Source organism: Leucopleurus acutus, assembly GCF_964270905.1.
Source record: "Leucopleurus acutus genome assembly, chromosome: 11".
NCBI classification, from domain to species: domain Eukaryota; kingdom Metazoa; phylum Chordata; class Mammalia; order Artiodactyla; family Delphinidae; genus Leucopleurus; species Leucopleurus acutus.
In genome coordinates this window covers 84,437,183-84,455,413 of record NC_139152.1, presented here as the reverse complement: position 1 = coordinate 84,455,413, position 18,231 = coordinate 84,437,183, and the positions used below count along the sequence as shown (strand labels likewise).

The window sequence follows — 18,231 nt, the reverse complement described above, 5'->3', positions numbered from 1 at the left end:
AGAATCCAGGGTGTTTACCAGGTATCTTGGGTTTGTATGATCAAAAAAATGGGCATGTGCCATTTACAAAATAATAATTTATAAATATAATCAGTGATGCAATTTAAAGACACAGGTAGAAGACTATAAATTAAAATATCTATAAAACTATATATCCTAGTAAATAGTAAAATTCTCTTCAAAATATCCCCTTCATCTCTTAAAAAAAAAAAAACATAAAGTGAAGAAATAAAGCTTCAGTGATATGACTAGTTTGCCTAAAATCAATCTTCAGTAGTAAGTTATTTACTGGTATTATTTGAAGATACTATGAGTTTGGATTGCTAATAATGAAGACTAATCTGGAATTAGATGGTTCTGAATTCTGACTCCACCACTTAAAAGCTGTGAGACCTTTTCCAAGTTATGTCACCTCTCCCTGTCTCAGCTTCCTTGTACTGTACTGAAGATGAAAATAATAATACTCCTAACTCACAGGGTTTTGTGAAAAGCAAATGACATAAATACAAGGTAAGCTTTTACAACTATGCCTGGCACATGTAAAAGTGAATCTCATCGAAGGGTCAGCATACTTTTGGAAAGGTTCAAATAGTAAACTTTTGAGGCGTTCAGGCCATCGGGTCTCTTACAACTACTCAACTTGACCTTGCAGTGTGAAACTAGCCACAGACAATACATAAACAAATGAGTATAGTGGGCTTCAGCAAAACTTTACAGAAACTGAAATTTGAATATCATAATAATTTTCACATGTCACAAAATATTATTCTTCTCTTGATTTTTTTTTTCCAACCATCCAAACATATAAAAGCCATTCTTAGCTCAGGAACTGTCTGCACAATAACAGGTAGTGCCACTAGTTTGCCAAGCTTGGTCTAGCCTCAACTCTTCCAGTAGCTAGCTGGCTGTGTGAGCCCAGACAATAAGCCTTACACCTGACTGCCTAGGTAGAGATATAATACTTTCCACAAATCAATGAGACAACGAATATGCAAGCATTCTGAATGTCAGGCTGAACTATACAAAAAGCTCTGATGAGCCTAAATTTCTTCACCTGTGAAAGAGGGAAGATTATCTCCTACCTCATAAAATTAGGAGACGTTAGTGAGGCAAGTAAATAATCCACCTAGTGCCGGGCACTTAGTAGATGCTCAATAAAAAAAAAAGGGGGGGGGGTCGTTGCTGTTCACGGTCAGAATGCAGGTCCTAACAGTTCCTTGGGAGGATATAACAGGGAGAGGGCGAAAGCAACGGAATTGGAGTCTACGTACGCTTTAGGATTGGAACCCTGGTTTCCTGCCTAACTAATGAATCTAAGTAGGGCTCTGTGAGCCTTATTCTTCCAGTCAGCAGATGATACCTCAGGTCCTTTCAGCTCCATCACTGGAACCTACGAACTCTGTTCAACACCCCCAGACCAAACCAGGCCCCAGTGCAAAGACACTGCACAAATAATACCGTAGACGGTCACATGGCGCTCTGCTGTTACCGAAAAATCTCCTCACAAGCCGCGCTTGAATCACCACTTAAAGTGTGACAGGCGGGCGAGGAGGAGGCGACACTCACCTGGCTCGGGGGAGAACCGGGAGGTGCAGACTCGCCTGAAGAAAGCTCTAACCCGGCTACAATGAGTGACCGCGCGTTTACATTTTAAATATCGCGGGAGGGTCGGGGAGCCAATCGCAGCTCCCGCCCTCTGACCCGGAAGCAGAACCGGCGCGCAGCAGCCCTTGGCGAAGACTAGCTCCCCTTTAGCTGCTTCCAGGCGCCCTCAGGTGCGTATTGCGCGTGAGCCCAAGGAGCAGCCCGTCTGTGTTCTCGGCCGCCCCACGCCTCTACTCTATCTCTGGAAGTTCCTCCTCTCCCCGGGCCGTTCCCCCCCGCTTCCCTCCGACCTCGGGCTCCGGGAGGTGGTAGCGGGGTCTCGCGGGACTTGACAGGCGTCGGGGCTCTGCCGGGACTTCTCTTGTTCCCTCCCTCCTCTGTCTTAGCAGTTTTAGAAGGGCAAGTCCAGCCCGCCTTATACAGTGAGACCCTGAGACTGTAATTAGACTGGGCACTACTTTAATGAGCAATTAGGGACCGAGTTTCCGGATCTGGAATCTTTCGCACTTCCCACACTGATATCTTACCTGTTGGTCACCCTTAACAATTTTCAGTCCCCTTAAGGTTACTAGTTTACAGATTCCCCGAGGTGCAGCTCATCTCATATGATTCTCAGTAAATACTCATCAGGTGTTTGATGTGTTTGTTATGGAGCCCAGATGTTTTCAGGACAACTACCGTCCACTTAAAAAAAACAAAACAACAACAACAAAAAAAAACTGACCTCTTTAGAATCCATAAGTCTCATCTGGGAATGCTACTTCCAGAATGCCCACCAGCCCATGAAGTTTTGTGCCTGGCTTTATGAATATTATTTTTGTATCCCATGTTGGCACTCCTTCCTCCAGATCGTATATTTTGTATCTGCTTATAGTAAAGCACTTTTCACACTGAATCACAAATAACCCTGGATTGTGAGCTCCTTCAAGGCAGGAGTCTGTTTTTCTTCTCTGGTACTGGTGTCCAACACTTAGGAAGGTCTCAAATTCTGGCTCCTCTTCTGAGCTTGGAAAGCTAGTTAACCATCTAAAGTCTCGATTTCTTCATCTGTAAAATGGGGATCAGAGCACCTCCCTCTTAGGCTTGTGCAAGTATTAGACGTGATAATGTCAGTAAAATACTTAACGTGGCACCTGCAAATAGTGCTCCATGAATGTTAGCTATCATTAATTTTTTATGAATATATTTACTATTAATGTGATTCCATCTTTAAGTACTCACTGTATCTTTTAAACTAAACAGAATTTTGTGGTGACTTATTCTGCAAGTGTCATTCACAAAGTATATGAATAAGTAATTTTTTTTTGATCTGCCGGAAGTCACATCCTTATTTTGATTAATTGTGTAAAGTAATCCTTTGACGGTTTCTATCTAACTGTTCCTGTGCTGTAATCCACAGTTTCGTGACCTTGTCCAATAGAAGGCTATTTTTACAACTGCACAAGTTTTGCCATACAGGATGAAGCAAGATGCCACAAGAAATGCTGCCTACACTGTGGATTGCGAAGATTATGTGCATGTGGTAGAATTCAATCCCTTTGAGAGTGGGGATTCAGGAAACCTAATTGCATATGGTGGCAATAATTTCGTGGTCATTGGCACATGTACATTTCAGGTTAGTGTACAAAACTGCAGTGAATGACAGTGAAAATATTTCACTGATAAGAAAACTTATACAAACTTTGGTAAACTTCGGCTAAACTTTAAAAATATATTGAGTTTGAATGTTTAAAAAAAAAATGATGTGAAGAACTACTGAGAAAGACATTCCCAATAATATATACCTGATATTTGTGCAAACATTAAATAAGTAGTGAAAAAGAATATAGTTGACCCTTGAACAACACGGGTTTGAACTGCATGGTTCACTTATATGTGGACTTTTTTCAGTAGTAAATATTAGGATACTATAGGATCTTAAGTTAGTTGAATCTGCAGATGCCAAGGAGCTGCCCACAGGGAGGGCCTAGTGCAAGTTATAATAGGATTTTTGACTGCAAGGAGGGTCATCGCCCTAACTCCTGCTGTTGTTCAGGGGAAAGCCTATGTATATAAGGCTTCTCTTGTGCCTCGTGATTAGAAATGGAATATTCTGGTAATTGAAGTTTATGATTAACTGAACATATGTACAGGGAAAAATATCAATTCGATGAGATCTGATTAATTACTAAATCCAGCTTTTCTGTTGATACTTTCCAGTTTAACATAGGAAACAAGCTAGTATTGAGAGCTTAAAAAACGATCCTCCAGGAGATTTTATAGGTATGATGATATTCAGCTTTCCTATTAATATGCTGTCATACTTTTTATACATCTAGAGTATACAAAGTGTGAGATCATACTCATTGAACAGTCAGTTTAACATAGTCATTAAGACAGTGAACTCTGGAGCCAAAATGGCTAGGTTTTTACTCCTTCCTGGCTTTACCTCTTAATAGCTATATGGCCTTGAACAGGTACTTAACCTAGCTTCTATAAAAATGAGGAAAATAATACACTTGACCCTTGAACAATGCAGAGGTGAAGGGTGCCAATAGGTGCGGTCAAAATCCAGGTGTAACTATAGTACCCTGGTTCCTCATATGTGGATTCAACCAACAGCTGATCATATAATCCTATAGTATGTATGTCTTGAAAAAAATCTGCATATAAGTGGATCCACACAGTTCAAACTCATGTTGTTCAAGGGTCAACTGCACTTAATAGGGTTTTGTGAGAATGTCATGAGTTAGCATGTACAGTTCCTGGAAGGCATCTGACAGATTTAATACATATGTATGTTTTAGCTGTCATTGATTTGGTCATTGGTGACAGTCAGGCACAGCCCCATATTTGATGGTGTGGTGCACACCATCTTTTCTCACAAGAAAGCCAGTTCTACATGTAAGAGAGACTTTGAACAATGAGAGGTCAACCCTCAGGAATCTCTGGTTAATCCTTTGTTTATTAGAATGTTATTCATGGAACACTATTTCCAAAATTGAGGTTAATCAATGAGGTAATTTGACAGTGACCAATTTTCAAGATTTAAACTTTACACCAAAGTGATATTATAAACATTGTAAATATTATTTCCTCTTTTACTGAGGAGGCAGTTTGGTATCTTACAGTACTTTGACATCATAAATGCAGTTTAGCATTTTACAGTGCAATAAATGTATTAGGTTATACATAATTAGATTGTGTGTATATTTATCCTAAGGAGAAAGTATGAATTAAAAGCTTCAGTTTGTTGGTGTCTGAGTAGAATACAAAAGCTATTATGTTATCCCATGTTGTCTCTTAGGGTTGGGGTAGGAATTTCTAGCTTTTAGGCTAAATATGGTCCTTGGCCTAATTTCAGCTGGACTAGCAGGTTAGGATCATAAAAAGTCACATGATTAACAAAAATAATGTAACACAGTCTTGAAAAAGACTGAAGGGAAACCATTTTTCTAATACAGGCTACTAACCTACAAAAGAAGAAGGCAGCCCCCTACAGATAAAATTGATATTTTGCTTCATTACTTTTAAAATTAATAGCAGTAAACATAGAATTGTGTTCAAAAGTACTGAAAAAATATGCTTTAGCTCTAGTTTATGTTCAGCTAAAAAAATGTTGAGGGAGAAAGTCGAAAAGGAAGAAGAAATAAGGAAAAAAGAAAAGGCAGAGGTGATGGGTGGCAGAGGGAAAATGACAAAATGAGAAAAAAAATTAGTAAAAACATTTGTATTGCTCTGTTATGGTTTGTGGTCATACGTGTTTTCCTTGTTGATCCTCAGACCTGTGGAGCTGGCAATATGGGTCTTACCCCAAATAACCTAAGGAAAGAACTGGTTTTTTATTAATTTAGCAAGTAGTGCACACAAATTATGTTCTGTGCCACGTACTGGAGATACAGTTAAACAACTGTCCCTGTCCTCATGGAATTTCCATTCTAATTCAAAGAAGTTCAGGGATTTATCTGACTAATAACTGAAAAAACAAGATCTAGATCTCATTTTTATACCCCTGTTCTTTTCCTTCTATGCTGCTATTCAGATAGGTTGAAGCTGTAGTTCAAACAGTTCTGGAGGAGAATTGAGTTTCAGTAATTTGCCATTGGGGATTCAGATTGCTTCTTTTGAAGTTATTTTTTGTCCAGTTAAGAACTGTTTAAACACTGTTCCTATTCTTTCATGTTAGGACCTTCAAGTTCTGTAGCACTGAATTTCTTATCTTGAGAAAAAACTAAAGTTGAAAGATTTCCACATTCCTGTCAGAAAGGCAATCCTCATTCTAAGACTGTTAGGAATACACTGCTGATGTAGTAAATGTGAATTTCAACAAAGCATTTTTCAGAATCTCGTGGTGTTCTTTTGAATATATTGGAAATTTGAGCCAAATGATAGTACTATTGATTGGTGTCTTGTATTTGTCAAATACTCATTGAGTGCAGATCAGGTGCTGGGAACTGGTGATACATACTTTAAAAAAGCAAGGACCCTGTCCTCAAGGAGATGTTTAAGTGTAAAGCAATGCAACAAGATAACTGCTATAAAAGTAAAGGGCAGAGGGAGCATGAAAGTTTCTAAGTCTGTTCAAGAGGTCATCAGTAATAAATGGCAACCTCTTCTGGGACTTGGATGAGAACACTTGACTTAGGCAAGCACATTGAATTTATATAGAACATGAAGTCGAAAAGGATACCTAATGCTTTGGATGACAGACTTCATTTAACAAATTTTTATTGAACACCTGTTGTATGCCAGACTCTGCTCAGAATCCAAATATTCTTTAATAGATTGGATTAATGGGCCAAAAGTTGACCAAGCTAAAATTTAATAAAGATGAATATAAAGTCTTAAAATGATAGACTGCTAGAGCTAGAAGGGAGAGTTATGACTTTCAGTTTTTAGTCACCTGGCTGTTCACCATGAATCAGTGCGATGATTAAACTGCCAGAGGAAGTTAATTCAGTGCTGTCCAACAGAAACACAGTGTGAGCCACAAATATAAATTTAAATGTAGTAACCACATTTTGAAATGTAAAAAGTAGATGAAATTAATTTTATTAATATATTTTTTACCCAGCATATCCAAAATATTTTATGTGGAACAATGTAAAAATTACTAATGAGATACTTCTATATTCTTTTTATACTACATCTTTGAAATCTGGTGTGGATTTTGCACTTTATAAAGTGTACATGTCTCAGCTTGAACTAACCACATTTCAAGTGCTTAATAGCCCCATGTGACTGTGGCTGCCATACTGGACAGAACAACTCCATATCCTCCTCTGTAAATTGACAGTAATATTTAGTGTTTACTTCAGTACTTAGTGTATTATGATTCAAAGGAGATATGTATGTGAAGACAAATTTCAGAGTGGTGTTAAAAAGTTTAAAACTGTCATGGGAAAGAGGGATTAGACTCAGAATGGTAACTGTTTTTTATGTTATTTGTCAGCTCTATTGAGTGGAGTTGTTGCTTATAATGCTTTAAGACCGATGCTGAAACTGCTTCTTTGAGTGTGTTCGCCTAGGGGAGATCAGCTGTGGCCAGATATTTGCCGTCACTGAATTAGACTACCTCATTGATGGTTCCAGAGAGCAGAATTTGGAGCAATGAATAGAATTTACATGGAAACAGGTTTTCATTTAATGTTAAAGAGAACTCTTCGAATAATTAGAACTACCACCCAAATTGAATAAGCTCCCCCCCAAAAATAGCTAGTTCCCTCTCACTTGAAAATGTTTAGAGAAGGTTTGTGCAAACTTTTTTAAAATGGTCTACTAGAGATTTAAGCATTAGATGAAAGAAGTAGACTAGGTAAATTTTACAGTCTCATCCAACTAAAATTCTGTATCTGGCCTTAGATGGGTGTAGCGGTGGGGCCTGCCAATTTCAAGCCCTTAGAGTAGCCCTTTCACCAGCCTGGCGTTGCCCCAACCTCAAATACGCTGGAGACTTGTGTGAGGATTTGTATTATAGCAAGTTTTCCAAGGTATCTTAATTTCCTGCCTATACAATACTGCCTACACCCCAGACTAAACCCAAAATAGCATTAATCTCTGCCTATATCGCACACACACCCTGGCCTTTTAGTTGGCTCAATGGCAGACATTGCTGCCAGGAAAAAAAGGTTTCACTGGTAGTACATAAAACTCAGGCTGTACAGTCCCTGGGATTTCTTTATCCCCACGACCACCCGATAACTTCATATATACCTTCGATAACAAATTACAGGACCTAATTATCAATACTGTTGTTACAGTAGCAAAATAATGTGTGTTTTGATGGTAAAAACTTCATTTTTAGAAGATTGATTTGTCAAGTGTGGAAAAATATATGTAACCCAAACTATGAAGTCAGATATGATTAGGCTCCTAACCTTACTTTTAAATTACTTAGTGATTGCTGCCTTGGGATGTCTGGCTGTTAGCTATACAGTTATTATACAGACGAATTATGAAGTAATAAAATTTGACAGTTTTTCTTTCCTTAATAAATGCATTTCTGTTTCCTTTTTTCATTTATGGAAAAATTTTTTCTGTTAAGCTCACCTGGAATTTAAAGTAATTTTCAAGGGGTATCTGAATCACATAGAGAAAGATATATGTAATATATTTGTGAGATGACTGCTGGGATTGAAAAGGCTATCCTGGAAAAATCAACACATCCACTAGGATTCAATTAAAGTACACATTATAAAACTTTGGATTTAGATTCAGGATGAATGGAATTCTTAGAACAGTCCTTCACATAATTTCTATCTGTATAGACATATGTATTCAATTAAGTATCAAGTTTCACCTGCTCTGGATTTTTTCCCTAATCCTATTTTATAATCTTAGAAACTTTTATGAAGAATAACTGTAGTCAACACAGAAGATTCCTTGGGCAAATTTGTCATGAAAAATTGTGCTTTTGTCTCAAGACCCATTTAGGGTTTTGATTTAAATAACAAAACAATGATTATTTTTAAAATTGCAATATTTTAAGCTTAGAATAATAATAATAGATCCCTGTATACCTACTACCTAGCTTAAGAAAGGGAACATTAGCAATTCCTTTGAAGCCCCCTGGGTTTTCTTTCCTTACCACCTTTTCTTCTCAGCCCGAACAGGTAACCATGTCTGAAATTTTGTTTTTCTTCAGTTACCATGTGTAGGTATTGCAAATCAGCATATTGTTTTTCAGGTTTTAAACTTTATATCAGTGAAATTATTCTGTATTATGTTCTTCTACTGTTTGTTATTGACAGTATGTTTGTTAGATTCCTCTATGTCAAAATTCATATATCTTCATTGTAGTATGGTGTTTTGTAATATGAACATACCACAATTAATCTTTTCCTCTATCGCATAGTATTTTACTATTGAAAACATTGCCAATATGCATATTCTTGTGTCTTCTGTTTGAGTTTTGTTACCCCCTCCTTTCATCTTTTTTCTCCCTGATAGTTGGGAAGTTTTACGTGTTGTTTCTCTTCTTTTAATGGTTACCATAGATATTTTAATATGCAACCTTAATTAGTGTTAAAATTAATATCTTTAACTTCTTCATGAACAAAGCAAGGACTTTTGACACTTGAACTGTCACCCCTAACGACTTATTGTTATATTTTAGTTCTCTATCATTTTTCTTTTCATTTTACCCCACAAATTCAGTATTGTTTATGTGACTAGTATTTGTTTAGATTTACCTGCATGTTTGCCTTTGATTTTTTTACTCACTGTTCCTTACATCTCAGGCCTGCCTTCTGGGGTCATTTTTCTTCACCTAAAAGCACATCCTTTACTACAAGAAAAAGTTTAAACTTTTTCTGTGAAGGGCCAGGTAGTAACTATTTTAAGCTTTGCCAGGCCAATTAAGGTGTCTGTTGCAAATTATTCTTTGTTTTTTACAACTCTTTAAAAATATAAAAATGATTCTCAGCTTGTGGGCCATACCAAACCAGACCATAGACCAGATTTGGCCCCTTAGCCATAGTTTGTCAGCCTCTGCTTTTGGAGATGCTTTAGTGAGACTTCACTGATGCCAACTCTTGGTTTTGGTTTTTATGAAAATATCTTTAAAACAGCTTCATTCTTGAGAAGCAGTTTTGTTGTGGCTACAGTTCAACCGTTTTTCCTCTCATTTTGAAGATATTCCACTGTCTGCCTGCATTTGTTTCTGCTAAGAAGTCAATGGTTGTTCTAATTATTCCTCTTTTATAGGAAACCTGTCTTTTCTTTCTGGCTGCTATTTCTAAGATACCTCTCTCACTCTGTTCCCTTCTCTCTCCCTCCCACCCTCCCTCCCTCCCCCTCTCCCTCTCCCCCTCACATATATGCACACACCTATATATACACACACATATGTATATATCATGAGAGTTTGTGTATTCTGAAGTTTTACTATGTTGTGTCTAACTGCAGATTTTTTTTAAGCTGCCTAGGATTTATTATTCTTTCTAAATAAACATATTGGTACCTTTGATCAAGTATGATGAATCTTTTGCCATTATCTCTTCAAATATTGACTCTTCCCCCATTCCCTCTACTCGTTTCTTCTACAACCCTAATAAGATCTATGGTAGAACTTCTCACTGAATTCCTCTTAACATTTCTTTTTGTCTTCTCTTAGCTGCATTCTGAATAATTTTTTCAAATCTGCCTTCTAGCTCCTCTAAGCATTGATTTTTTTTTTTCTCATTATGGTATTTTTATCTAGACGTTTTTATTTAGCTCCTTTTAAAATCTGTCTGGTCATTTTGGGTAATCTCTTGTTGCTTACTCATATTTTTTGATTACCTCCTCTAGATCCTTAAAAATACATCTTTTTTGTATCTAATTTATTTATTTATTTATTTATGGCTGTGTCAGGTCTTAGTTGCGGCACTCGGGATCTTTCGTTGCAGCGTGGGTCCTCTTCGTTGCAATGTGTGGGCTTCTCTCTACTTGTGGTGCACGGGCTCAGTAGTTGCAGCACACACGGGCTCTCTAATTGTGGCACTTGGGCTCCAGAGCGTGTAGGCTCAGTCGTTGTGGCGCGCAGGCTTAGTTGTCTCATGGCATGTGGGGTATTAGTTCCCCAGCCAGGGATTGAACCCGTGTCCCCTGCGTTGGAGGCGGATTCTTAAACCACTGGACTAGCAGGGAAGTCCCTGTATCTAATTTTTTAATCTGATGTCTCCAGGTTGATTCTTCTGTTTGTGTTTGTGGTACTTTGTTTTCATATGTAGTAGTACGTGCAGGTAAGATCATATTTGATTAAACTGTATCTGTCAGAACTTTATGAGACCTGTGTAGAGGAAGTTCACCCAAAGAGAATTTGCCTTTGTCAAGCGCTTGGGGCCACTGTCAACATATGCACATTTTTAAATAAATTGTCATTTTTCTGGAGCGCATAGTTAATGTGAATTCCAGCCCCAAACTCATGTTAGGGCCAGCCAGTGGTCGAGATTTCTCACAAGTGACTTTTTCTCTTTCTTGGTCTTCACCCATGGTACATATTTTGCCTGGCACTTTTGGTTTTGGGGGTTTTTCATCCCCTACTTCCCCTTTAAAGGTCCTGGATCTATGCAGAGGTCTCTGATCTGCATCCCTCTTTGTTCAGGCACTAAGTTGTGTCTTCCATCCCCTACAAACTGAAGCTGTTAGTTATTGGATGTGGGCAGATATCCTTAAGATAGCTTTATGCCTTGGTGCTCAGTTGCTTCTCTGGATTTGGATTTTTGCATTATTTTTGTATCAGAAAGCTTTTCTGGTTATTGTCCATATTGCCAGACAGAAATGACTTTTTAAAATTCATTTTTTTCCTCATCTTGTCATGAAAATAAACTGAAATCATTTTAGTAGTACTAAGCCAAGGAGATAAGCTATCCAGAAGACTGATCAGTTCATTAATTGCATATTCACTGTTCATAGAGTGTAATAGTATATAGTATGGATGAATAGTTTGTAACATCCCACACATGTATCATGCCATGTATAATACTATGTGAAAATTATTGATACGCATTATAATGACTTTGAAGCATCATACGGCACAAAGTGTCTTGTACGTAATATGTTCAGTATATATTTTTTATATTGTCACTTGATAATCCATGCCTGGTAATTCATTTACCTAGAATATTCTGATTCTTAGAGCATTCCATTTTCATTGTGCTTGCTGTGAAATGTATTTACTATTAAGAATAAATTGTCTCCTAAGTAAGATAAAGTATAACAAGTATATTGTTTGTTTTTAGTTACCATAGAGAGTTATTTTGTGAGGCTTAGACAGCTTCAGATATTTTTGTTGTTGTTCAGTAAACCAGTTACATCTTAATATCTGATCTGCTTTTGAACTTCTCAAAAGAATATTCATGGCCCCCTGATAAATTCTTCATTATAATGAAATACACAGTTTTATATTGTTTGTTCTCATAACTTATTAAAACATTTACTGTGTATGCTTAGGAAGAAGAAGCAGACATTGAAGGAATTCAGTATAAAACACTACGAACGTTTCACCATGGAGTCAGGGTTGATGGCATAGCTTGGAGCCCAGAGACTAGACTTAATTCATTGCCTCCAGTAATCAAGTAAGTTTAACATTGTCAAGGAAAGGCAAAAGATTAGAAAATTTCAGCTCTGGTTATAAATACTTTACAACAGCATAGTCCCAGTTGTGGGGAGAAGAGCTACAGTTGACACCTGAACAACTCAGCAGGGGGTGGTTATAACCTGAGTATAATTTATAAACAGCACTCCCTCTCCGAGGTTCCTCCACATCTGAGGATTCAACCAACCACAGACTGTGTAGCACTGTAGTATTTACTATTGAAAAATATCCACATATAAGTAGACCTGTGGAGTTCAAACTCACGTTGTTCAAGGGTCAATTTATACTTTATTTCCCTACAACTTTTAATTTCACCTCCAAGAAAGCCTTGGACAAGAGAAGGCATTTCCCTGCTGGCTTTGATATATTTCATCCAATGGCTCTTAACTAATCATTGAAAAGGCATGGTAGCAGAGATCTACCAACATATCCAGGTCTATAGATTAGGAGCCTTCTATAATTTATTTAAACTTTATTTAAATTAAATAAACATAGGGGACTTCCATGGCAGTCCGGTGGTTAAGACTCCGTGTTTCCACTGCAGGGGGCACGGTTTGATCCCCGGTCAGAGAACTAAGATCCCGTACACCACGCGGCTTGGCCAAAAAAATAAATAACTAAAATTAGTTAATTAATTAATTAAACTAAATGTATTAGTTGAGAAAAAATGGTTAACTTTAATGCAGTCAGAACTTGAGAAATTTAGATCCATATGATACCCATTTATCTGAAGACAATTGGAAATAAACTTTGTTTTCCAATATATAAATATAACTTCTATTTCTTCCTCAGCCATAATCTGACATGCTGAGAATCTAAAAATTTTAGGATTGAAGGCAAACTAGTTTAAAAATCGTTGTTTATTGATTAGATTTTGTTTTTTAATGTAACATACATTGATGTACTTCTAAACAGTACCTTAGATGTTACGGTCAGTGTGAATAATACTCCAGCTTTTAATAGATAGAAGTATATCAGCTTTTATAGGTATAAAAAGTTTATCATCTTCTGTCTAATTTATTGAATTTAATATATCTTAAAGTAAGAAGGCTTATGGATAACTGAAGAAGGCAAAGACTAAGATGTATAACTATTTTTAATATCTAAAATTATTAAGTATAATATCTAATATTGACCTAGCTAAATAAAGATGCCCATCCTTTTCTGCCTTTAAGAAAAAGTTAAACGTTAAATTCATGTGGTGATTTATAATAAAATTCTACATGTTTCTTATTGAAGAGACAAATCCAATATACTAATTTTTGTCTGTTTTCCAAAGATATTTAAATGCCAACTTTGAGAAATAGTTGTAATAACACTTTTTACAACAGAGCCACAGCATCCCCTTTCTGCCCAAACAAAAACATGATTATGAGTTATGAAAACAGCTTTGGTGGGGAGAACTTTCACTTAGGCTAAAAATGGGTTTGTTTTCATTTTCTTACTTCCAGATTTTGCACTTCTGCTGCTGATAAGAAAATTAGATTATTTACTTCAGACCTTCAAGATAAAAATGAATACAAGGTATGTTGACAAGTATAATTTGTAAATCTTTATTTTAAAACACATTTATTATTTTTGCTTTTTTGATTGGATTTATCCCAATTTAAAATGACTTTATGGTTACCTTTATGTAGTTTAGAATCTCATTTACTCTATTTTAGGCTGCAGTAAGTAACTAGGATCATAGTAAGGACTGCAGATTATAAATCTGATATCACTTATTAAAATATTAGGTAGACACAGCAAATGAGGGAGAATTAGAAATTCAGTATAATAGACATGAACACACATAGAGTAAGAGTTGAACTTAAGGGAACAAACACAGTACAGCATAGTGAGAGGCAGGACTACAAAGTGGCTAAAAGCACAGACACAGGAGCCAGGCCACCTGGCTTTGAAGCCCAGCTCTACCACTTTAGTAATAGTGTGACTTTGGTCAAATTCCCAATCTCTTTGTGCTCATTTCCTTACTTATAAAATGGGTATGATCATAGCTTCTGCCTCATAAGTCAGACAAAGACAAATACTATGTGATCTCACTTATAGGAGGAATTTTTTTTAAAGCTGAATTCATAGAAACTGAATAGAATGGTGGTTGTCAGGGCCTGGGGGGTGTGGGAAATGGGGAGATGATGATTGAAGGGTACAGACTTCCAGTTATAAGTGGAATAAGTTCTGGGGATCTACTGTACATCATGATGAGTATAGTAAACAATACTGTATTATATACTTGAAAGTGGCTAAGAGAGTAGATCTTAAATGTTCTCACCACAAAACAAAAATGGTAATTTTATGAGGTGATAGAGGTATTAACTAACCCTATTGTGGGAGTCATTTCACTAATCCTATTATGGTAATCATTTCACAATATATATGTATATCAAATCATCATGTGTATACCTTAGACTTACACAGTGTTATATGTCTCAATAAAGTGGGGGGGGATTCATTAAATAAATACCTCTCAGTTTGGACTGAAACTGAATCATGTTTTTTATAAGAACAGTATTGCCTTCTTGACTTTCTAGTAAATCAAAACTATGAATAATATTATAAAACAAAGATAAACTATAAACCTTTCCAATCATTTAGAAAACAGTAAAAGTTATGCTCTAAACTATATACAATGGGCTATATACAATTTTACCATAATACAGTGCAATGTATATATTAATTTAAAGCTGTATCAGTGACTGTACAAATGGCACATAAAACTTTGACTCATCAAAAGTCAATAGTTACTAACAATTATTGTTAGTTATAATAGACATTAAATATTTAATGTTAATTTGATTTGGCTTGTAGACTGTGACATAAGCTCTGAAGAATGATTTGGAGGACCTGGGTTTGTTAAACTTACACAGGAATGTTTGAATCAAATCCTTTTTTTTCCTAATTACATATTTCCAAATAGTAAATAGTACCAAATAGAACCACTTTATTAATCTTACAACTGAGATCAAATTCAAGTGTTTGTAAGGAAAATAGGAAGCAAGAACAATATCCATTAAAATATTTAAATATCTGATATCTGACAGACCTGTTCAGAATTTCAGTTGTAAAGATTTAGACTGATTGGACCTGCCTGCTTGCATAGTCCTCTACCTTATAACTTCCCATTTATTTCTTCTGTGGCCAGAAGAGAATTGCTGGGTTGTTGTGATAATGGGCTTATAATACTAGCTGTCTCCAGTGCTGGCAGTCACATTGAACAAGTGAATAAAGACAGTAGAAGGTGAAGTCCATGCTATGTATTTATTAGGGAGCAGCCAGTGTACAGAGCAGCAGGTATAAGGTAAAAAATCGAAGGGGACTCTATTTCAGAGCCCCTAGAAAGTTCTTCTAAATTTAACTTTTATTTAACCTTTATGTAATAAGTGAGAAATGAGGTGATATGAGGACAGGTACAGTTTAAAAAAAAAAAAGTCTCTGTTTTTGTAAGGAATGCATACTAGAAAAGAAAGATCAAGCTAATAACAGTGTGTTGAATGATCAGCTTCTTTCCAAGATAAACCTTCTAGAAAGGTGGGTGTATAAATCATGTTTTAAAAATAGCAGATTGCTTAAGAAATATTTATAGAAAAGAGAAGCATGCAGTGAAAGCAATGAAGTAAAAATATTAGGTAGGAATATTGTAGGTTATTTTCCTGTGTTCTTACTAACTTTTCCCCTTACGTCAGGTTTTAGAGGGCCATACAGATTTCATTAATGGTTTGGTATTTGATCCCAAAGAAGGCCAAGAAATTGCAAGTGTGAGTGATGATCATACCTGCAGGTATGTTGCTTATATAAGTTACAGCCAAATTTTTGAATTTTCATCTTATTTTAATGAGAATTACACTTTAAAAATTAGAGAAAATGTAAACTTCTATATATATTCCACAAAATGTTATAAAAGAAGCATACTTTATTTAAAATGTAAGTATGACACCAACATGAGTTTCAAAACCAGTGAGTTGAGTTCTCATCCCATTTACTTGAAACTTCCCTTGCTGATTCATGGGTGCCCCGCTGCCTCTTATTTTAGATTTGCACATTTATGAAATCTAAATATATATTAGATCAAACAGTGGACACAATCAATAGGATAATAAAAGGCATTTGCTATATTGTGAAGTTATTTCATAGATACTATCTGATAAGTTAGTGTTTAATAATGAACTGAGAATCTCATTTGCTAGAGCAAGACTCGCTGGAAATTTAGTGTTTTGACAAATTCGAAAGTCTGTATAAAGTTTTTCTGTAGATACAATACATTACAATATCACATTCTTCCACCTCACCCCCTAGTTTGGAACAGATGAGGTGGTCATAACGTTTTAATAGTGCCTAAAGCTGGAGAATATCACAAGTAAAGAACGAGATGAAGAGCAAGAGTAAGAGGTGGAAATAAGCTGAAGAGTCAGGAGTGAAGCAGTCATTAGAGGAGTGCCAATTGCTTCATTTGCTTTGACAGTACTGTGAGCAAAAAGAACCACCAAAAAAAAAAAAAAACGCTGCTCTGCTATTTTGCATAGCTTTAATGTTTGATAAAGGTATGACAAAATCGTTAGTATTGGTAAATACTTGTATACATATAAAGCTACTAAATATGTGTCCTTTCACATCGGAAGTAAAGCCACTAGCTTCTTTTTAAATTTTAATCTTCTCAATAGCTCATCTTTTTAAAGTTATAGAGTCATAGGCCATTATTTTTTATAAAATTTTCATGTCAAGGACATGAAAGATTTACATGACATTAAGATTGTAGGGTCCCAAGTGTTAAAAAAAGCTGTTTGTATAGAGACGGAAAAGTAAGTGGGGCCATTTTTAATGTAAAACTTAAATTAGATCACTAGTAAGAAATAATGACGTTTTAATTCTCTAACACATGGAGCATCCTAATGACAAGCATTTGGAATAATGAAACCTGAGAAGGGGGAAAATGAGTGTCTTTGCAAGCGAAGGAATAGCCTCTGAATAGTGAACAACAGCCAGAGATACCTGGAATTACATTCAGAGATCCATGATTTTTTTCTTGTAGGAGACTTTGGGATTTTCATAGAATAGTAAAATTGTCCTAAAATATAGGGGACTGACAGAGGGTGGCCAACTTTTTGTCAAGTCAGAAGAATTTTTTTAAAGTTCTGCCTTCTATTATTACCATCATTTTATTTAAAAAAGAACATCATTACTCTAAAAAGGAGAAAGAACTTAACTTCAAAGTAAGTCCTTTAATTTAAATAAATCTAACTTTTTGAAATTTACTATGTTGCTCCTAATTGTCTTACTTTGCTGGGCTGTGGTTAATGATGTTATTGTTCAGTGAACACTTACTCTCCCTTCCCCGCTCCTGTGGAAGGAGGTTTTCCCACTTTGTTGGGCTTAGCCATGTGACTTGTTTAAGCCAGTGTAATGTTAGCAGGTGTGACTCAAGCAGACACTTGAAATGTTTTACATGGTTTGTCCTGACCAACTGTCCTCTGTCTTCTCCTATAATATAAGCATGTCCTAGATAGCTACTGGCCCCAGAATACAAAGCACATTAAGCAGATATGGAACCGTCTGGCATGAAATAGAACTTCCCACAGACCCATGAGCAAGAAATGTATGCTTATTTTTCTAAGTCTCTGAGATTTGGGAGGTTGGTAACATCATTGTAGCAATAGCTGGAGAGCTAACTTTAGAATTTATCAGCTTAATTTGCCAACCAGAAGGGCATTTCTGATTGGCTTTTAAAGTCAAATTTCTTGGGCTGAAAGCTAAACAATATAGATAAGATTTTTAACAGAAACAGAAGATATAAGTAAATCAAGTTTAAGGAAGAGTAGTAACATACACTCTCAAAGTAACAAAGGAAAGAAGGATTTTGAGGGGACAAACTACAACAGAAAAATGTTTCAGTACAACTGTCTTCATTAACTCAAAGTACAGAATTGCCAAGTTACAAATAAAGACACCAGCCAAATGGCAGCTGTGCAATTTGGGCAGATGAAATAGCCATTTACATCCCAGGAATCATTCCTGTCACTGTACTAAAGTAATGCCTACCATAGTCTGGGTCTCTGTGTTGTTGGTAAAGATAC

At 36.2% G+C, this 18,231-nt stretch overlaps 1 protein-coding gene across 1 annotated transcript in view; it reads left to right on the top strand.

The window, feature by feature from the left end:
* The first annotated feature begins 1,750 nt into the window (after positions 1-1,750).
* The window catches only part of NUP37 (nucleoporin 37), a 41,041-nt gene continuing 24,560 nt past the window's right edge, over positions 1,751-18,231 (top strand). Inside the window, exons 1-5 of the mRNA XM_082849557.1 lie at positions 1,751-1,775; positions 3,005-3,220; positions 12,019-12,143; positions 13,615-13,687; positions 15,847-15,941. Of these exons, the coding sequence (XP_082705683.1) occupies positions 3,065-3,220; positions 12,019-12,143; positions 13,615-13,687; positions 15,847-15,941 (449 nt within the window). The 5' untranslated portion in view covers positions 1,751-1,775; positions 3,005-3,064. The remainder of the gene's footprint in view (positions 1,776-3,004; positions 3,221-12,018; positions 12,144-13,614; positions 13,688-15,846; positions 15,942-18,231) is intronic.